Source organism: Ammospiza nelsoni, chromosome 10 (assembly GCF_027579445.1).
Source record: "Ammospiza nelsoni isolate bAmmNel1 chromosome 10, bAmmNel1.pri, whole genome shotgun sequence".
Taxonomy (NCBI): domain Eukaryota; kingdom Metazoa; phylum Chordata; class Aves; order Passeriformes; family Passerellidae; genus Ammospiza; species Ammospiza nelsoni.
This window is the reverse complement of record NC_080642.1, coordinates 15,710,422-15,732,590: the sequence shown is the minus strand read 5'-3', so window position 1 is coordinate 15,732,590 and position 22,169 is coordinate 15,710,422. Positions and strand designations below refer to the sequence as shown.

Genomic DNA, 22,169 nt, shown 5'->3' with positions numbered 1-22,169 from the left:
GAAGAAAATGACATGGAGAGAAAGTGCTAAGCCATTATTAGGTTTGGTATTGTTTTTCCTATGTATGGATTGAGATTAGGCTTCTCCTGCAGAAAACCTCCCCTAAGAGGGTATTTGCAGCTACCAGGGATTATCCATATCCACTCAGTGCAGCTGCAGGAGCCTGTGCTACATTCTCTGGGGATCTTTTTGTCTGTTGTGCATCTTGTTAGTGCTTTTACTTTTATCTGTTATTGCTACCAGTCATAAAGCCTTTCTCTCTTCAGTTTGAATGAGACAAATTCTCAAAGATTAATGGAAAAAATCTTGGTGACAGCGTCTCAGATTTTAAAATTACAGTAGTGAGAAACATTACATTAAAGTTAATATAATTGGTTTTCTTTTTGTAGTTGTCCTTTAAAATATTTCCTTTCAGAAATGGACCGACTGCAAAACTTAATTTTCCCATATTTACATGACAGAGATTATGTTCTGTATTCTTCTAGTTGAGTGTCTGACATCAAAAAGCTGTTTCCTGTATTTCCCTCTTTTGTTATGTCCATTTTTTAACTCCATTTTTTAACTCGAAGATATTGTTCTTTTTCATCCCATTTCAGGTCCAAATGGGTGTTTCAATGATGTTTAGCTATTCTGACACTTGTTATATTCATTGCTTTGTGCAGTGGAGTGTACAAAACTTTGTTTATCAGGCAAGACTCGAAAATTGCTCCATTGGAGTCACTGATTTACAATCCCAGTGTTTCAGATCATGCAGTGCATGACAGGTATTTTGTGACTTGTCTTGGGAACTGTGACTCTGCACCTTTTTTCTTTCTTTTTGTCCTTTTTCATTCTTTATATAATCAGGTTGCTTAGAGAATTGGAAAGTTATGGATCTGTTTTCTAGATTCCAGTTTTAGACTGGTTCAGGGTTACCATGAGCACTGAAAGATGTCTGCTCAGAACAGTTAATTCTACTCTAGTGTTTCCCAAATCAGCCCTCAAGTAATGTTTATTAAAATAAATAAAATTCTAAGGAAGTATGAAGGAGAATATGTTAGTTTTGTCAAGTGTGGGCAAATAAAAGAACACTGGCTGAATATGCTGTTTCTCCTATCTATTTTAATAGTCTTTCCCTCACTGAAGATCTGTGTGAAATTATTTCTTTTTGCCCAATCTAAGGCACTTCTAAGACAGCACTAACCAATAGCAGCTTCCACAAATTAGACTGACTAATCAATAATTTAGATTCATTAGTGCAAAGCAACAAAGGCCTCTCTTCACTCCCATGGGAGTTTTACAGAAAACAGGCAGGAAATGCTCATCATCAAGTGGAAATGGTACTGAAGAACTGAACTTCAAAATACATTGGGCTTTAAATACAAATCTCATTTATAGGTCAAGAAATAACTTAAGTCTTTAAAGTTTAATGTGAAAATTAAGTTGTTCCTGTTCAGAGAGCTGGGAGAGCATTTCCTGGTTCAGTACTTCATGTAGCCAAATACTGCAGAAGCTGTGGGGGTTTAGATGTCTGTTTAAATTCTGTCTCCCTCTTCTAATTTAGAACTAAAGGAGTTGAAGAGTTGAACTGTCTTACCGCCATTGAGTTCTGTCTTTCACATTTGTGTCCTAAATATGGGGTTTTTCAATCCTTGTTGTTTTGTTCATATCAGTTCCACAACTTTTCTTCTACCCATAGACTCTGGGCTGCCTTGTGCATTGCCAACATTCCTGTGGGATGTTCCAGCAAATATAAAATATTATATGACTTACCCTTGTATTTCTATTGCTGTAACAGGATCAAGTATGAATGTACTCTGTGGTTTGAAGGGTTCCACTCTCCCCTTTGAAAGAATGCATGAAACAATCATTTTACCAAAACTTCTGTGACAGCTTACAAAGCATCATTCAACTACAGGGTTTTATAGACTAATGATAAACCAGTATAAAACAAAAAACAGTAATAGAAACATTGGCACATTCTCTAAAAATGTACTGTAAAGATGATCATAAAAATTAAATACATTTGCCTTGCATACAAGATATGCATTCCTATGACAGATATTTTGCCTTCACTGCAACTGTATAAAGGCATGTTCTTTCCACTGCCTAGTCTGTGATTACAAACTGGAATATGATCTTGTGCACTCAAGGCACGATGGAATTCAAGAACTGTGTCAAATAAAGGGTCAAGGCTGAAATATTGATAACCTTTCAACATCACTGGCCAATCTAGAAAGCAGGAAGAGAATCATATGGTGACTGAAAACCATCTCCTACCCCATATTGCTCCAAATGAATTAGGTGTATTTCACACAAATAAAAGATGAGATGAAAACAATACAGACCACTAACTTGTTCATTACAAAAATTACAAAAATCCCAAGCTGATGAGACTGTCTCTTTATGTGAGGTCAGTTTCTTATTCACAGCTGTTAAGGGTAAAGGCAGGGCTTTCCATCATTTACCTTTTCTTACTACATTAATGCCATAGCAGTGGGTAGGAAATGTCCAAGGGAAATGGCATTGCAAGTAAAGATAATGTTGTAATTCAATCATATTTGTCTGACCATTTTCTTGCACTGAATTGTCCAGATTTAAATAACTGTCAACAGGCAGTATGATTTATATAACCATTACTATGACTTTCTCTTGTTCTGATCTCTTACCAAAACGTATCTATTCATTAACAAAAAGCTACTGCTTGAATAAGGCCAGGCACAGACACATTAATTTCTGCTCAGTGGACTGAACCTTGAGTGGAGCACATCAGTGAATGTTGTGGCTGTGTTCTTTGCTAGCATTTTCAGGAAACCCTTCACATACAAATATGAAGTGAGGTAGCAGTTTATCCCATCCGATATACCTAATCCCAGGATTAATTCTGTGTGCCCATCAGTGGTGAAGCAAGATGGATTTAATAGCCCATTAGCCTTTCAGCATGATAATTTTCACGTCACTTATCCTGCTGGGTTAATTGCTTTAAAGTGGATATTATTGACCTCAATCCTAGTGGCAAACAGAGAATGTCTTATTCATCTCCCAAATGTACATTCTTAGAGTCTTGTTTCTTTTGGTCCTGACAATAAATCCACTAGATTATGTGTTTGTATATTATAATTTATACCCTATTGGCCCATATTTAAGATCTTACCGAAGCAATGTCTTTCAGATATTATTACCCACGACTGGAATATTAAATTCTGGTTCTTATGTAAAGAGAAATGTTGCAAGCATAAAAAAATAAATGTTTTACCTCTTGTTAAGAAATTAATTTTAATGCTAAAAGCTGTAGCAGGTGCAGCAGGGATTAAGCACTTTTGGAACAAACAGCTGGACAGTATATTTCCAACTGCAGAAGTCTGGTCATTAGAAGGAGAGAATGAAGAACAAATTTGGACAGAGAAGCTGCAGGAATGGAAATTCAGATTCTAGCATAGTGAAACAGAAAAATATGTAATGAAAAACCAAATGTAATGACAAGAAGCAGTTTTATTCATGTGCATTATTTGTGGATATTTTCCTTTAGTGATTTAGAGAAAACACAGACCAGCTGCTTTGAGGGAATTAATGCTAGCTGTGAGCAGTAAAAAATAGAAAAAGCAGGAATGGAAGAGGAGCACAAGTTATGTTATTGCTTGTGGGGAGGTGAAACAGAGCTGGAAGTTACCACAGCCAGTTTTTAGCTCTGTATGTCAACAGTGTTACACACAGTTCTACTTAGGGCCTTGCATTCCTTAGGTTCCTCCGGGAAACAGGAGGGGAAGATTTAGATACTTGATTGTAGGAACCCCAGGTGTGCCCACAGACTCTGGAAGAACCCAAATCCCACAGATCTCATTTGTAACACTGTGTATCCTCACACACCCCTGAGGTCCCATTCTGTAGTTTCCTGGGGTAAATTTGCTCTGTAAGATACAGGATGGAGAAGCTTTTTATTTACAAATAGTAGTTTCTAAACCATGTTAATGTTAACATAGGTAATTCATCACTAGTGTAAGCCTATCTTGGCTCAATAGGCTTATCAAACAGCAGAATAATGGCAGGACTGTTTCTTCACAAAGCAAACTGGAGCCACAGATTCCTACTGAACTTTCTGATCGACTTACACAGTGCTAGGATTTTTCCTGGGAGCTCAGTTCCACATTTTACTGACAATGACAATGTCAATGTCAGTGATGTAGTTTTGATTAGCAGCTGTTCCTGTGTGACATTGACATGAGTTCAGTCGTGACACGAGCAGTGGAAGCTGCTTGCTCCTGCTTCAGTTACAAACCACCTTTGACTCTGGTTGAAACTAAACCTGCCTGCATGGAGCAACTCTCTGCTGCAGCAGGTGCGTGGCCAGTCACTGCTCTCTGAAGGATTTTCCAGGAAAAAACAACAACTTGTTTTTTAACCTTCAATTTTTTTTTTTTCTAAATTTAGGTCATCTACTTTAGGTCATTTAGGTCGTTGGAAAAGGTACAATGTTAGCATGTTTCGTAAAAGGCAAAATAAATGAAAGCTTCTGAATTACAAGAATATCAGCAGTGAGAAGCAGTGAGAATTTGGTCCTTATAAGACTGGAAATATTTCCTGTTTACTCTTAAGAATGCTATTTAAGCATTGGTGATTATTTAGTGATGTTTATTTTTCACTTTGAACAGCTCCTGCCATCCATACTAGGAAAAAATTAGAGCATTGCCTTCTGTGTTTAAAACTTAGAACTGGTTGATCAGCTCAGGTAAATTAGCACATAGCACATCCAGAGGAATCAGAAGAGGAAGGACAGATTACTGATGCTGAACACTTAGTCATAGATTTTTTTAACTTAAACTATGAGGAAAATACAGTGGATCAGATCTTGTTCCCATGTGTACTGACGTCAGGGGCACAAAACTTGACCCTAAATACATTGTATTGGGTCATTAAACATTAAAAGATTTTAATACATAGCGTTGCTAGGGTGAAATCACTGAAATATAAAGTGCATTTACTTTTTTCTCTAACATTGATTTCGCACACTGTTAGGCACCTTTGTGCGGAACAAACACGTATTTTGTGGATCAGGGGCTGACTGGGGTTTCCTCTCGGGTACCAGAAGTACAGGACTGCTGCCTCTGCTCTCTCCCCTGCTGGGGGAACGGCCAGCCGAGCACCGAATTCCCAAAGGAGAACTGTGCATTTCTCACCTCCGTCCCAAGAAAGCCAGACCCCGTGGGGGTGCTCTCCCCACAAATCCGCTGCAATCCGCCCTGAGGATCTTCACGGAACCAGGGCCACCAGCCCGCCCCCCGGGCCATCCCCGCCGCCAGGACCGGCGGGCACCTGAGCTGGGACCTGGAGCGCCTCCGCTCTCGCCACGCTCCGAGACTGAATTTCCAGACTTTTGGGACGCAGAGGGACACCGGCAGCGCTGGGCTGGGGACGAGGCACGTGGTCCTTCTTTCACGGAGCACCTCCCGCTGTCCCCAGCCGCCTGAGCCCACTGCCCACGAGGGGCTGACGGGCGGCGGGGACTGCCAGGCGCTCACCCCGCGGTGTGAGGGGAACAGCCCGCCCCGAGCACCCCGCTGAGCGGGAAGGCGATCTCCTCCTCTCCGAGAAAAGTCTAACACTTTTTATTGATATTTTTCCATTGGGATTCTCCACAGGACTGATCCCTGGCCCTCCCCACCGGGTCACGCGGGGTGACTCGGCCCCGCCAGAGGCGCCGCCCCGGGCCGGGGTCGCGGCGCGAGGGGACGGAGGGGGTGTAGTGCGCCCTCCCACACGGCAGGGAGCGCTGCAGCCGGCGGGCGCGCGGGGCTCCGCCGCCGCCGCCATCTCCTCGCTGAGCTCATAAAGGTGTCGCGCAGGTTCCGCCCGGGCTCGTCATTCCGCCGCCCCGGGCCCGGTGCTGCTGCCGCCGCCGCCGCTTCCCCTGAGCCGCGGCCCCCGCCCGCTCCCTCCCTCGTGGGGCTGCCGGTCCGCATCAGCGGCCACCCCCTTCCCGTACCGGCCCGCCGGCAGGCGCCGGTTGTGCCCTCCCCGCCCCTTCCTCCCCTGTCTTCCCCTCAACCCCCGCCCGCCCGGCCCCTCTCCCGCCGGCCGAGCCCCGGAGCGCCGCCGCCGCCGGGGTCTGAGCGGGGCCCGGCGCCGTGCCGGGCCGTCCCTCGCCGGCGGGGCCATGGCCGCGAGCGCCAAGCGGAAGCAGGAGGAGAAGCACCTGAAGCTGCTGCGGGAGATGAGCAGCCTCCCGCCCAACCGCAAGTGCTTCGACTGCGACCAGCGGGGCCCCACCTACACCGACATGACCGTGGGCAGCTTCGTGTGCACCTCCTGCTCCGGCATCCTGTGAGTGAGTGCGGGAGGGGACCGCCGGCTCCATCCCCCCGGCAGCGGTGACCTCCACCCCCGGCCGCCGGGGCACGCGTCCGCAGGGCGGCGGCGGCCGGGCGGTGCAGCCCCGCCGCGGCTCTCGCAGCGCCGCCGCTCCCCCCGCGCTCGCCCTTCCTGTTGCCGCTCGGCCACGTCGGAGGGCAGCGGGCAGGGGGCTCTCCCGGGGAAGGGAGGGAGGCCGTCGGGAGGCTTTCCCGGGCGCGTTCGCTGGAAATCCCCGTCGGAGCCCCCGGTGTGGAGGTGGCCGCCGCTGGCAGGGTGTGCGGCGCTGGGGCGCACGGCAGCCCCGCGGCCCCGAGGTGGTCCTGGGGAGGCTCCTCCGGCACGTACGGGGAGCGCGCACGGGCAGCCCGAGCACCGCCGCCCCGCGGAAGTGTCGGAGGGTGGTTAATGAAGCAAGTGTGCGACAATACTTGTGGAAAGGGAAGGGGCACGTGGCTTAGCAGTTCACTGTCATGATAGCCTTGAAGATGCGGGGATACTAACCCTGTCGTGAATGCGTTTACAGATATTACCTAAAGGTTAAGTTAAATCACCAGCATGGTTTTATGTGCATCGAGTTCTGCTTGGTGATAGTTTGTAAGACAACCGTTTAAGCTCTGTCTCAGTCGAACTCTAGGCCCAATGGTTTAAGAGGTTTGATCAGAAAAGTGGAAGCTGGCTGGGGTTTTTTGACTTTACATCGACTATTTCCTACAAACTATATATATAAACCTGGGAAAGGGATTGGCTCTGATAAAGTGATTGCATTTTTCCTGTTCCTCATTCCTGTATGGGCCTTTCTACTACTCCTCCCTTTTCCACCCATCCTTCCCAGAGATAGTGTGTATGAAACTAAGAGTTGAGGTCAGTCAGTTGTGAATTTCATCACATATCCATAATTTGGGAGTCTTCAGTGCTGCTTTTTCCTTAGCTATATCCGTTTGCTTTTATATGATTCAGTTGCATTGTGGCAATGGAATGGAGCAGAATCAGAGTAACCAAAGAAGTAATAAATAGTATGTCAGAGGATACAGACTGGTGTTTCTAAAAAGCATTCAGGAGCCTGAACTAATTTCTGTCTCCTTACTACCCCAAACATCCCTTCCAAGTAAGGTCTTGTGTTTTAGAACAAAGTTGGTAATTATGTTGAAATGCAAAGCAAATATATTAGTTCTTTGCTGAATTTACATGGAACAAACTGCCTTTTATACTAATAGACAGCTAATTAGACTTGGAGTTCTTCTACTTTATGTAGGCTTCTGATCAGACTTGATGCAAATACAGAAAATACATTTAGGTTGTGAAATTGAAAAGAGACTCTAGGTTTTCACACGAACATGCCACCCAGTCAGCCAGCTCTGGCTATTGTTTGCTCTCTTAGCAAACTGTTATTTGTGCTGGCATGTGAAACTATTTTAAGCTACTGCACTGAGCTTATTGAATGGTTGCACATGTTCTTACTGGGTTAGACTGAAAGTGTGGTAAAGCTGCACCATGAGAGTGTTTGTCTTTATTTTTCGGGCTTCTTAACCTTAATAGGCAAGTATATTGTGAATGCTGCTGAGATGCTTAGCGTGGGTTCAGAAGAGTCTGTTCCTTTTATCTGTTGGCTGGGAGGTAGGGACTACTGACATAGTCCAATTTACAGCAACCAAAAGGATGTACAGGCAGTGAAACAGCTCGTAAGCAGGGGACAGCTGCACTTGGTGTTGGCCATCACTTGGATGTCACCATGCTTAAAGGAGGAAGACTCTCTGCAAAAACATGGTTAATGTATTGGTATTCCAATGAAACACAAATGGTTTTTTCATTCTAAATATGCAGTGTTTTTGTCTTGCTGCAAAAAAGCAACTACAAACTATATGGTTCTTACAGCTAGTAACACCTACACTTATAGCTGGAGTAAATGACTATTAAGAGGACTTAGTTTCCCTCTAAAATAAATTTGGACTCATTCTTTCATGTCAACTTGGAAAAACTTCCATAAGTTGTGTGTGCAGGATCATATATATTGGTTAACACCTCATGGCCTAGCCAGTGGCGTTTATTTGTTAGTGATGAGACTTGGTGTAGGTCATGTCTGTTTCATAACTGGAAACTTATTTTTAACACTTCCATGAGAACAGTTCTTCAAACAACTTGTTTATTTCCAAACACTTTTCACTGTAGAACTTCAAGGTGTAGGGAAACGACTTGGGAACAAACAACATAATGGCAAATATAAAAGTATTGCTGCTTTTGGAGTTCTTAATGGCTGTTTGTGTTCTGCCTCATAGTACTTGCTTTACTGTAAGGTTTTAATAATCTTAGTACTTTATCTTGTTTGTATGCTATGTGAATGACTTGCATTGCTTCTTGTTTTAATTATTTTTTTCTAATCGGGTACAGGAAGTATTCTTGAAGTCAGGTAGACCAGTTTTTTCAAGTATGAAGTGCTCAATGCAAGATTTAAATACTAGATTAAAAAGTCTCCTTCAGAAAGGTTTCTCAATTAACTAAAAGTGATTGCTAACATCAGTATCATCTTAAATAAGCATGTTATTCTAGCTACAGTTAACTCTAAGCTCTTTAAAACTGTAGTATAACTTTTTTACTAGTTTTCTGAAGTGTTTGTTCATTGTCCTGGCAAGGACTGTCTAGTCGCATCCAAAATCTTAATTCTGGATCCATCCTGAATTTCCTTAAAGTATTTCATGTCTATCAAAAGAGTGATGCTATGTATTACTAGATTTAGCTTTAAAAACCTACTATTCCCTCTACTGTTTCCCAAAACAGTGTGTCTAGCTTTTTCATACACTGCTAAAAACAGTGACAGAGCCTAGTGGCTTTGCTAAAAAGATCTGTTTCTGACTTAATGTTGAAGGTGAGTCTTGTCAAGTCAGAAGTGTGGGTGACAGGAGGTTTTTTCCATAGTACCTGGGGTTTAAGTGACTGGGTCAGACCAGGCTTAGAAGAGCAGAAGTTTTGCTGTGTAAAATGGTGCATGCAGGAGAAAGTTCATGCACAGTGGTGTGAATTTTCTTCCTCTTAAAATAGTTCCACTTGTCCCTTGTGTTTAAATTCTTCATGTGGGCAAAAAAAGTGTGCTAGCATCACACAAGGTAACTCAAGTCTTTGGTGTTGTACAAGAATCTAAGATATCTGGAATTCTACACAATTTCTGCCCTGAGATTGGGAGGAGGTGCTCTGGAGGAGCAGTTGCTCAGGTCAAGATTACAGTCATACACCACAGGAAAATTTCTCTTTATTACAGCAAACCTGCATCTTGGGAGATGTTGGCAGGGAGATTATTTTGGTTTGACAGAAGTCCTTTGATTCCAAGGATTGTGTTGGTAGCTATGACTGTTGTTTTCCTGGATGCTCCCATGTGGCCTGCTGACAGTGACATCCTTCCCTTTGTCTTATCAAATGCCTCCCTGCCTTGTATCTCAGCTGTCTGTGCATCTCTGCTTTCAAGTACTTCTGTAGCGCTCGCAGCCAGCCCGCTCCCAACTTTGATAAAAAGAACATGTTTTTCAGTTCACCAACAGAAAATATCCCTGTGTAACAGTCTGCTTGCACATGTTTTGAATTATATAATTTTTTTATTTTAATCTTGACTCATTTTTGTATCTGCTGATGTGATAATTAAGGTACTCCTATCCTTTCTCTCTTAACTCCCTCCCAACTTATTTAGGAAGTCTCTTGTTCAGCAACAAGGAATGTTTAGAGCATAGTAGGTACTTTGAGAAATGCTAAAGCCTTTTTATGCTAGTTTTTTACAACTGTTGGCCTTCTTCTGGCTACTTGTAATGCTCCTAGTCGAAATTTTAAATTTAAAATTTTCATGGGTAGGGGACTTCTGTATTAGCCAGATAGAAGTATTTGATGGCTGATGGAATAGTAACAAATGATAACATCTCTGTGCAGTGGTGATAAGTTATTGTTCTTTACCTAGAATAAGCTTAGCAGAAATTTTAAGAGTCTAAATAAACAGTGCTAGAGTGAAAGTGATTGAGTTAGCATGACTTTGCAGTCCTTTTTTCCCTTTGGAGCCTGTTTGGAAAATGACTCCATGTGTCCTGGGCCTCTGTGTATGTGTAAATATATTTTTTTAAGGATATTTTTTGTGTTTTCAGTTGCAAGGCAGGAGAGCAAAGGAAATGTGTTTATACCACATTGAACACTGTGCAGTTCAAAAAGAATGTTTGGTTATTTTTTAAGAAAAAACCTAAAATAATATTAACTCTGCTTCAAAATGTGTGTATGAGTCGTCTGCTATTAAAAATAAATGAGCTTGTGAGATGGCGGAGGGTCTCCAGGGAGGTCTACAAGTATCAGGAATGGCCAGTGCTGCTTATATTCCTTTTTGCTAATTACAGTAGCACAGAAATAATAATGAATGCTGTCACACTGGGTTTTCTGCTGCTTGTTTTCTGGACATCTGGGTGTGTGGGGTGCTCTGTGATGGCTCGGTATTTGACTTGCCTCTTTAACTTCCTGCATTTTAGGGGATTACATTTTGCTGGCTTAGGTTCGAGATGGTGTTAGAATGTGATCCAGGGGCCATGAGCAGCGTTGAGCAGCCGTCTGCCCACCATTCCTCCCTCGAAAGGGACCCTCTGTTCTGCCAGAGCTCACTCTTCACACTTTTCTCCCCTCCCAGCCCTAGCCTTTGCAGTCGGCCGCTCTGCCAACAATCACAAGTTCAACTATAATTTGCCGCTAAATTATGTTAGAAACAAATATCCACTGCTTGTTGACTGTGTTTTGAATGTTTAATGTTTCAACTGCCAGACTGCAGAATCCTGTGTCAGTGGCCTTAAAGCTTCCTTTGTTTGTGAGAGCAGCAGTTTAACAATGCCCTCTGGAGAACAGAGGTCTCATGTTCTCCGAAGCTGCCCCTGCGCTGAGCTGTGACTCAGTGAGGGTCAGTGGAGGAGACTCTCGGGGCTGCAGTCTCTGGTCACAGTGCTCTTCCACAGAAATAATCGTTGCTGAGCGTGAAGAAGTTGGCAGTGATGAGTGGGATCTCTGTGTGGGATGTTCTAGCTCTGGTGTGCTGGATAAGTGCAGATGGCAGAATTGTCTTACTCTGTCATCCTTCCCCGGGGCCTCTTGGGAGGAGAGAGCTGCAGTCTGGTGTAAGTGCTGAGGTGGCGTTTGGTTGCTGCCTTCCCCAGGAGCTCTGTTGTAGGGAAGGGAGTAACTGCTACTGCTGCACAGGGGCAGGTTGCAAATACTTGTTCAGGGTCAATTTAAATTTAGGCATGGATTATTTGCACTAAGGGGCTGTAATCCATTCTGTCCCCTGTTAAATACGGAGTACTGTAAAGCATTGGAACTGTGTGAAACACTTGTCAAATACAAGGAAAGAAACATTTTTCCTATGAAAAAGGAGATTTGGTAATTCCTCATAAGGGATAATTGTACTTGGCTGTCTACCAATAAGCTTCCCCCATATGTAGATGAGGTGTTTGTGAATCATTTGGGTCATTAAATAGTCTCTGTAAGGTAAGGAAGGGTTGGTCCTTGAATCTTGTTTCAAAAATTGCACAACTGCTCTGTTTTAGGGAAATTCCAGGCCATTCATGGATATTAGTTAGAAATCATAAAAAAATAGTTTGCTGTTCTAACGGTAGAATCAAAGTAATTTTTCTAAGGAAGATAATGCTTGGGCTGTGTTTGCGTGCAGCTTCTTGTCTTGAATTCCTTGTTTTGGGCTGACTTCTTAGGCTGCTTTAGCTTAAGAGGAAGCTTTACATAGGTTCCCTGCATCCTTTGCCATATTCAATGGACATAAATACTTGAATGTACAGTATTGCAGCTTTATAGTTTACTTTAGATTATGGCTGTTAAAGTTTTGTTCAGAATTTCCAATACCCCTGGACCACTGGACGTGGCGCCGTGCTCTCTTTCATCCTGCCAGACATCTGACACCTCTGTGTGGTGATCTGATCTTTAGGGGGGATGTCTTCCTTCTTTTAGCAGGATGGTGTAAGAGAAATGTGAATTCCTCTTATCCCATGTGGATATAGTGTGTATAGCAGGAAACCTTATATGTCTGAACTCTTCACTGGAGAGAGAGGCATGGAGGAAGTCTCTGGTGAGATTTAACAAAATCTTACGTAGGTCTCAACCACACTTAATATTGCTGCTTAATAGAGCTGAAGATACTGAAGATGTCAGTGTTTGCTGCTGTAAATGCTCTAAAGAGCCCTGGTAGATCAGTGTAGAGTAGGTAAGTCTTAGAGAACTTGTGCAGTGCCTTGAAATTGCAAACACAGGTACAACAGAGCACTTAAACTGTACTAACTGCAAAAAGGCATTTCCAGCAGGAGCTAGTGGGAAAGTTGAGATACACTGCCTGTGCTGAGAAACATGTGAATGTGTTAGTGAATAGCTCTGGCTTTTAAATAGCCATTAAATAGTTTACAACTACCTAACTGTGCTGCTATTGTAATTACTAGGAGGAGAGTAAATTGAACAGACTAAGGCAGACAGAACTGCTTTTATACTTGCTGTAAAAGCAGGGGACAGTAATTGTCATATAACATTTGATGGAGCAGATAGATCTGTGTGAAGTGCCAAGTGGATGCCAACTTTGTTTCTGTGCTGTCACTCAATATGTGATGCTACAAGTGCCATTTAGTGAAGTGTAATTACTTGCATGCACAGACTGAGAAGGTGTTTCTTATAAAAGCCAAAAATAAGCAAAACCTAATCCTAGCACCGGCTCTGAAACAATGAATTTTAACTGCACAGAACTCCTACAGGTTTCTTTTAAATTACATCATCTTAAAATCAGTACTTAGTTTAAAAAAACCTCAGATAATATTATAGTATTTTAATAAATGTAGTTTATTTGTGGTGTAGATGATACAGCTAGATGAAAGATGTTAAATTAGTAGCTTTAATTTACCAAGAAATTTAAATATTTTGAGAGAAGATAGTTTAATCAACTATCATAAAACCTCTCTCACCAATTTCAGTGAAACTTCTACCTTGTCAAGGTGCTTAACTGTGGAGTCGAATGTCAGCTGCTCTGATTTCAAAAGTTTGCTGAAGCAAATGGTATTCTGTGAAACAAATTTTCATATGCCTCTAGGTTTGGAAATGACTTCTGCTTTTAAGGTATTCAAAATGACTGCATTTCTTAGCAAAATACAATTAATTGTTTATCCAAGTGTTTCAAACAGTGATTATCTCAAATTTGTTTGCTCATGAAACTTAGGCTAAAATGTTACTGCTTAGTGTTCTAAGTCATATTCAACTTCTGATTAAAAATGTGGAATTCTTTAAAACAGGATCAGAATTGTCTTACAGGTACACTTAAATTTAGGTGTGGATGTGAATTTCCAAGCTAAATGCACAACAGTATTTTTCCCATTAGACTTACTTGGAAAACTTGAAGTGCTAAAATTTTTCTGCCAAAGTTGAATTTAAAATTAATATTTGGAATATCAGATTTTTGTCATAGGCTGTTCTGATGGATAACAATTTAATTTATAGCTAAAGTTCTTGAGATAATCATGGAGTTTTAAGAAATCTACTGGCTGTCCTAAATTAGATGTCAGTGTTTTTTTGTTGTGTTTTTTCTTTTTTCTTAAAAGCAGTCTGTACCAAATTTAGAATTAAAAGTGTAGGGACAAATAGAACCAATACAGTTGATTTTCTTAGTGATTTGTTAGACCTGCATTGCATCCCTGGAAAGCTTTTTGTGTGCTTTGATATCTCATGGTTAGTGTATATGAATTGTTTTTTAAGATGGTATTTCAGAAATCCAGGCCTGATTAACCTGAGTGTTAAACTGGTACTGCCTGGGTGAGTGTCTGCAGTGCTTGGCACCTGTGGGATGGGATGTTCTTGCATCCACTGGGCAAAGCACAGCTTGGCTCTGATTGGAAGCAGTTGTGGGCAAAAGCAGCAGTAGCTAGCATGTGTTTAAAGGAGGAGTTGGAAAAGAAAGCAAGCTTTGCTTACCCTGGTGCTGTTGCTCAGCATGTTTTCTCTGTGTGCTCGCAGGCTGTGGCTGAGCTGCGTTTGACAGTGTCAGGCTGTGGCAGCACAAATGCCTGGTGTGCTGCTGGCCCTGCTGTGGCAGCCTGGCATGGATGTGACAGTGCTGCCAGTCTGGGCTTCAGGCAGGGCTGCTCACGTTTGAGCTGTGGCATTAGCAGTGGGATCTCTCATGTGACAGCACACTAAAGCCTGTGTCATTTTGCTTTTGTTCTGGCTACTTCAGTAGTGTTCAGGAGGAGGAGTAAGCCCCTGTGAGTTCTCAGGGGCAAAAAGTAAACTATAAAAATATGCTGTGAGGAAACAGGAAATGTAGGTTAAAGCAAGAGAAAAATACTGAGCTGGGCAGTTTAGCTTGAAGAAATCTAGTTACTGTGTAGAAGTTGTAATAAGAGATCAAAGTGTGGAAAGAGTTGGAGGAAAAGGAAACTACAACCAAGAAACCCAAGAGTGAGAGACAAAAGGTAGAGGCAAGGGTGAAGCAGATTAGGATTTTTTAAAAAAGTCTAATTTTGTTTTCTTAAATTTGCATAGAAAGTGCCTGAGTTATTTTGCATGAGCTGTTGTGAATATTGGTCTCCCCTGAAGTTCTGTTACTCAGCTTTGTATACTGAATGTTACTTGAGAAGAGTGTGCTTTACAGAGATGGCTCCTGATTTTAAAACTGTCTGACTTCTAGCTGTAGTGTTAAACGTGATTGTATGGTGACAAATTTCCCAAGTGCTGAATACCTCTTTCTTCTTTCAGGCGGGGCTTGAATCCACCCCACAGAGTGAAGTCAATTTCAATGACTACGTTCACACAACAGGAAATAGAATTTCTGCAGAAACATGGAAATGAAGTAAGTGTAATTTGGAGAATAAAGTGGGTTTGGCATTTTAGTATTAAGGTTGAAAACACTACTTAAATAAAACTTAGGATTTTTTGTCTGGGTTTTCTTTTGGCAAAAGCTAGACAGAAGTCTTTTGAAGCCAACATAATTTGAAATGAGACTTCTGAAGAGCTTATTTCATTGGGTAGCTGATCATCATAATGCTATTGCCCAACCCAGACAATCCAGATTCACATGATCAGTATTTCTGAATTGGGTTTCCTTTTGAGTTTGCATAAGGCAATATGACTTTTTTTTTCCCCTGTAAGCTCAGAACTTGAAACTGACTGCAGCAGTATTTCCTGAAAGAGTGTACTGTGCCAAAAATAAATAAAAAAGTGCAGCTTGTAGCTGTATTTCTTCACACTTGGTATCAGAAAGTCTTCTAGTAGTTTTAGTACTTAATAAAATAATAATAAAGAATTAATTTATAATTAATAATAATTTAAATACTTAATAAAAGTATATACATATAATTGTGTATGTGTGTTAAAGTCTATCCATATTGAATGTTCTTGGACAGAGGGAGGAAAGAGAGAAATTGTTATCTAGTGAGTAGTTTGTGGCAGCTTTGAAGGTGACAAGTTCTAGCATACTGACTTTTTGTTCCTTTGAATAGGAGGAAAAATCTGAGGTAGATGTTGGATTGACTCTGTGGGAATACATGGAGGTGTTGATCCCTGGATGTGGCTGTTGCTGACTTCAGTTTGAGGGTGTAGTTTGTTTTAATAACATGCTGGAGCCTTGAGGATTTTAGAGGCAGATTTTGCCCGTGTTCAAACTAGATAAGGTTCTGCTTCACATTGATTGCATCTGTACCCTGTTTAGTAGAACTATTGATTGTAGGCTAGAGTGTGTTTTATTAGTGTGCTTTTGTGAAGCTTTGTGAGGATAAATCCCATCATTCAGTAAAATGCTGATACTTAACTTTCTTAAAGTTGGTCCATTCATAACTGTCAGGTTGAAGAATGAAAACAGAAGTAGTAATTTCTTTTTCTGCCCTGGTAAACATGTGTTATTTGTTGAAATGACTGTTAGTGGCTGATTCCTTTAGACAGAGCTAGAACAAGGCCTGAACTGTCCCAGATCTTATAAAATACTCTTGATGGCTTAGGTTGGTTGGGCTTTTTAAAACTGTAGAACATTGCATATGTGTGTGTATATGTATAGAGCATATATTAGTCAGTATTACTGACTTTTTGCATAAGGAAATTTAATAAACAATCATCTGTGGATTCACATAGAGTGTGTTGGAGGCTCTTTCCATAAGATTAGATTGTAAACTTCAGTTTTGCTTTAAGCTTCACAAAGTGTAAAGGAAAACGTGTTTGTAGCTCCCTCCCTATATTTGTTTTAATTTAATTTCTTACTAAACTTGCTGTGTCTAGAGATGGCTTTGAGTTTGTTTTCACTGATCTGGAACCTTCTCAACTGATCAGTGTGGCTGTCCTTCACATAGCCATGACTAGTCTGCTAATCTTAATGATTTAGTTGATACATAGTTTATTATTGACATTAAAACAGCCACAGACCTCTGCAGTGCTACTCTGTTTCTAAAGCAGAGGTCTTTGTGCTTGTAGTACGCTAATTAAAGAATTGTAATGATTTAAATGAGCTGCCTCCTGAATGAAAATGTCCTTCTGAGTTTAGTTTTAGGTTGTTGATTATTGCTTTAATTCTTAAATAGAACTGAATAGACGCACTGTAAGTGCTGATGGTACATTTTTAGGAGTGCTCAAATATTGAACAGAAATTATTATTGTTTTAAACACTGTTAGAAGTTTAAAACCTAGTTAAACATGTTGTTGTACTTTATGTTGCAGTAGTTAAATAGGCATTTTGCTTTCTCTTGTTAGTATTGGACTTTGGAATACTTATCTGTAGATAAGATAATGTATTGGACAGAGGAAATTCATCTGACAAAAACCCCCCATTTTTCTGCTTAGCTTACTGTTCAGCATAGGAGGCTTTTGGAAGAAAGGAAATTGCCTGAAATTAGACTTTTCAAACATGGAGTTGTCCAATGTTGTAATATCAACAGTTATAATAATTTTACAGCGATACATTTAAAAAGAAGCTCAACTTTTTTGGCAATCTGTCATGTTTAATTTCCATTTTTCTGTAACTTCTAAAATACTTTCATTCCAACTTTCTTGTTCTAGTCTTTCTCCAGCATGGCCCAGGCCTCTGTGATAACCTTTCTTGCTTCCAGATGAGTAGGTCATGCTGGTACAATAGGGATCTTGTTCTGAATACAAAGTAAAATAGCAAGAAAACTTCCATGAGATAAAATAGTTAAGGTGCTGAGTTGTTCTTAAAGAAAGTAATTTTCCACTCTCATTTAAAGGGTATTTGTAAGGTCAGTGTGTTGTTTGAGGTTGAAGTCCTCTAAAACAACCCAACCACCCAAACTAAACAAAGAAGAAACCCCAAAATGCTTCATAATATTTTAAATACCAGCTTTTCCCCGGTTGTTGTAAATGTCCCTCTTTGTGGCACACATGGGTGAAACATTCAGTTACTGAAAGGCTTCTGCAAAGCAGCTGCTTCAGGGAGAGATTATGCAGAGCAGCTCTTCCTTAGGTGAGGCACCATCCTCTTCTCCACATGTGCACATTCTAAAAAATTTCTGGCACAGGTAGCTTGAAAATTATTAAATTATTTTTAATGAGCTTTTACTGCTTCAAACAAAGTTTTGAATCCTTATACTGTATTAGAAGACACCTATATTTTGGTGTTGCTGACTCATCTGGAGGTATAAACAGCTGAGCAGTCTCCAGCTGTGCTTATGTTGGGATTAGGTCACTGTAGCAAGAAATGGAGGCATCTTCCAGCTGACATTCCTCAAGTGCCTTCTGAAATCCTTTTGAAGGATAAAGGCAGTTCTGAATCACTGGGTAGGGTTTTTTGTCTCCTTGCTGTCTTCATGAAGAGCAGTGTGAGGTATTTTCACATTTTCTCCTTAGGAATAATGAGGAGAGAGTGAAATGGAGATGTGTCTGTTTGAATACTCATCCTCAAATGATGCTGGTGCTGATTTGGCCTCTGATTCAGTTGTGCAGTGGTAGTAGGAAGTGAACTTGCTGTTTGAAGAAAGTGGAGGTGGTGCTAATCTTCTGTTGCCATTATAGCTGTGACTATTTATTCAGAAACTTTTCTTCTAAGATGAAGAATAGTATTATGAGGCGAACCAGTTACAGAGTTAATTTTTCTCCTACCCTTTTGAAAGATGACAGATATTTTATAACCTTTCCAAATAACCCATTCTAATTTGCATGTGGTTGAAGAACAAAATTTTGATGGTCTTGGATTTAGACAATTTCTGCTACACTGGGGCAAAGACCATGTTTACCTGAGCAGAATACATGAAGGTATGCTCAGCTGCTTGGAGTTATTTTAATAGTGCTGAATTTTGGTGCCAATTTTCCTGACTCTCAGTAGCACCTGTACAAGTGCTTGTTTCCTGCACTCTTGCAGAACTGGCAGCAGTCTGAGCCTGGTTCAGAGCTGGTGTTAGGTCAGACCAGAACGCTTCCCTAGAATCTCCTTTAGTGTGGAATGTGGCCTGGACACCCTGGAGAGAAAGGAGCAGTCCTGAGCTGGAGCTGATGAGTGCTGACAGCAGGAGCTGTGCACTCAGGTGTCCTTGGAGTACATTGCTGGTTCTGCTAATACCATACATGGATCCATGAGCTGATTGTGTGTAGAATAATGTCTTTGTTAGCTGGATTTACTGCCTTCACTCTACTTATGAAACCACTATCACTTCTGGACCCAAACTGCCTTTGAAATTAGTACTCTGGCTGTATAAAATTCTTTTAACCTACAGATATTAATGAATAATATTGACATGAGAAGTGCAGGATTACTAAACAAAGCTATAACTTGCTTACATAAAGAAACTGTTTCCAAATCTTTCTTCCTGTAGGGTGTTACGTTTTGAAACATAGTTTTGTTGTGTGGTAATGTGCAGCTCTTTGCACTGCCAGCATTATATTTGGTGCATAACTGAGGATATTTTATTGGCAGGGATGGGGAGAAGAAGAAATCTAATTTGGCATTTACCAGCCTCCTGAAAGGTATTATCTTGTTAGAGCTTTTTAAACTAGACTGACACATGTAATCTTCCTATGCAGTGGTATGTCTGGGTCTGCAGAAGTGTTGCAAGTCAAGTAGTGTGCTTTTTCCTAGGTTGAAGTGCAGCTCCTATCAACACAAGCATGTGTCCTGTGAGAGCTTTTCCTTGCCTTGCTGCCTTCATCACATACAGGAGCAGGAGGCTTAATGAGCAAGAACTTAACTTTGCTGGCCTGACTGAATTTTTATTCTTCCTGACTAGCACATCTGTGCTAAGAGGAGTTTCTGAAGTGTGGTGGCTCAGTGTGTTGTGTAAGCAGAAGGCCTTTGTCTCTCCCATATCCGCCTTTCCCCACACACTGGAGATCTCTATCAGTGAAATAGTTATAACATGGCAAAGCTTTGTTTGGTAGTTGAAATACAAAGCACTGGAATAGAAATAACTGAAGTCTCAGATTCTCAGTGTTTCTGCAAAATTTAGTGGATAGTGCTTATTCTTAATTAACAGTTTTTTAGTAGGCCTGTTCTTTCCTCCTTGCCCAACTCTAAAAGCACACAGGAAAAAACCCCAAAACATGTGAATAAAGGTAAAGCAAAAAAAAAGCTAAACTTCTGTGGAAAACAGGTACATGTACTTTCCTTTTAGTATTAGAGCTCTTCTTGGAACTCCTGAAAGCATGAAATGTTACTGGAGGCTGGGTTTTAAACCAGAAACCTTTCTGATTAACTTTGTGGTGTGCCAGATGTGCACTGAATGGGATGTGCTCTTTGTTGCTTTCTGTCAAAGCTGAAAACAAAGGTAATTTCTCAAAGTGCAGGGCTATAAATGTAAATACGGTATGGAAAACCCAATGTATGGCTAATATAATTACTCTGGGGAAAACAGTCTCAGATGGAATAGCTGTGGAGTGCATATTCAGGGAAACCAATGCAATGAAGAGAAATATAGGTAAAGGCTTTATTATAACATACAATATGCACTTGGCCCAATTTCTCCTTTCAATGATATATTTAAGTTACAGAAACTCACAGTTTCTGCCTTGCTACCTCCTGGGTTTTTATCTAGGTCAGGGTGAGTAGGTTGATGCTGGTTGTGATTCTCTTTCCCTCTTTACTTCATGCTGTACTTGCTGATCTAATTCTGAATGTCCCAGTATCTGGTTGCCAAGTGTCTAATGACATCCCTTGCAGGACTGGAGCTTGTTGGCAGAGGACAGGTACTATCCTTCCCAAAGCAGTTGTAAAGGGATTCTCATGAATTCTTAAATTCCATGAAGACAACTGCTGAATCTTGGTATCTACTTATTGTTATGTGACAAGGTAAAACTTTGCTTTGTCTTGATTTTTGCAGCCCCCAGAGTGTAGTAGGGGCAAAACTTCAAAGTATTGCTTCTGTCAAGCCTTCAACAAAAGTAGACTTTCAAATGCTGCATACGCTTAGTCATTCTGACTTCAATGCTCTCCTTTTTTTTTCCCCTGCTCTGTTGGTGAACCAGTGGGACATGGACTAATTATACTTTTCAGGGACAGTGGACAATGATTATGGATTGTTGGATATATTCCACTGTTTCTAGGGGCTTCCACATAACTTGAATGTTTACTCTTGGCTCCAGCTTGTCAGACTCTTCTCTAAGCAGAGCATTTTATTTGATAGAGCTGTGATTATCAAAAGGAGGAGTATTGCAAAGCTTTCAGCAAATAAACAGAGCTTTTGAGCACAGACTTATTTGTGCTGCTGTTGCAGAAAGAACAATATTAATATTAAATGGCTGAACCAGAGTATTCCCAATGAGATGGTGCAATGTAGAAGGATTTCAGAAAGTCATAGAATTTTTAGGCCCACTACCTTAATAGTAGTGTTGTGTAATTGTGTGGTGAGTTGGGATGATGGTTCATATATTACCTGTAAAAGCAAAGGAATGAGTAATTCTGTTAAAATGGGACTGAAGATGTGTCATACAACTTGAGCAGTAGCATTTTCTGAATGAGCTCTGCAAGTGTGATTTATATATGGAGCTGTTAGAGGGGTGGTTTGAAATACATGCTCCTTGGGATATCAAATTCAAATTTCTTAAAACATATGTTTTCAAAATTACCTAAAATTGAGAACAATTACTTCCTTGGATTTTTTTTTTCAGATAGTGAATTTGTTTTAAATAAGAGGAAAACTGTGTTTAGTAGAGTAACTGCATGCTTAAGGCCTGGGTTTGTGCAGGTTTACATTTGCTTTGATGCCTTTTTGCAGTTTCTCCCTGCTCCCATGTCCTGCAAGTAATGCCCTGCAAGAGTGAGCACATGCTGTGGATGGCTGTGCTGAGTAACTGTGGGAGTAACTCTGCTCTTCAGGTGTCCTGCCTAGGCAGCTCTTGGGCCAGACAGAACATAGCACTGAAGCTTGTGGTGAGGTGTTGGCAACTAAAGTTGCCAGTCTGATCTTTCTATAGTTGTGCTGGCTTTTTATTGCTGTTGTAATGAATCTTTTGGTATCTGTCCAGTTCAGATGATGAATTAGTAGGGAGTAATCAGGGTACCAAAGGTATAAATGCTGAGTAATCTTCCCCCACCATAAACAGCAAGTTGTATGGCATAAGTTTCCCTGATATTTGTCACAAGAGTAACTTTTGAATAGCTTTGAAACAAAAAAAATGTGATGACCTGATCAATAAAATTAAAGCAAAAATAAAAATTTCTCAAAGCAAACTCCTTTCTTTGCACAAGATTCAGGACTGTTGGTGACTTACTTTAAAATGACTTTGGACAGATAACTACTTCAAGAAAACACAATTACATGATGTGAGTTCTGTCTTTGTCAACAGTATTTTTTAAATTTTACTTTTCAATTTTCATTTCATCCTGTGGTATTGCACAGCTCTCTGTCATTTGTGGTTTTTTTAGATGG

The 22,169-nt window shown here is 41.0% G+C and overlaps 1 protein-coding gene across 9 annotated transcripts in view; it reads left to right on the top strand.

Annotated features, from left to right (window-relative positions):
- The first annotated feature begins 5,839 nt into the window (after nt 1-5,839).
- AGFG1 (ArfGAP with FG repeats 1) overlaps nt 5,840-22,169 on the top strand; it is a 35,717-nt gene continuing 19,387 nt past the window's right edge. For 3 of the 9 annotated variants that reach the window (XM_059478997.1, XM_059478994.1, XM_059478992.1), the window contains exons 1-2: nt 5,844-6,297; nt 15,070-15,163. In XM_059478997.1, the coding sequence (XP_059334980.1) occupies nt 6,131-6,297; nt 15,070-15,163 (261 nt within the window). In that variant the 5' untranslated portion in view covers nt 5,844-6,130. Of the gene's footprint in view, nt 6,298-15,069; nt 15,164-22,169 lie in introns of all 9 variants that reach the window. The other 6 variants (XM_059478991.1, XM_059478990.1, XM_059478999.1 and 3 more) reach the window with 5 other exon arrangements.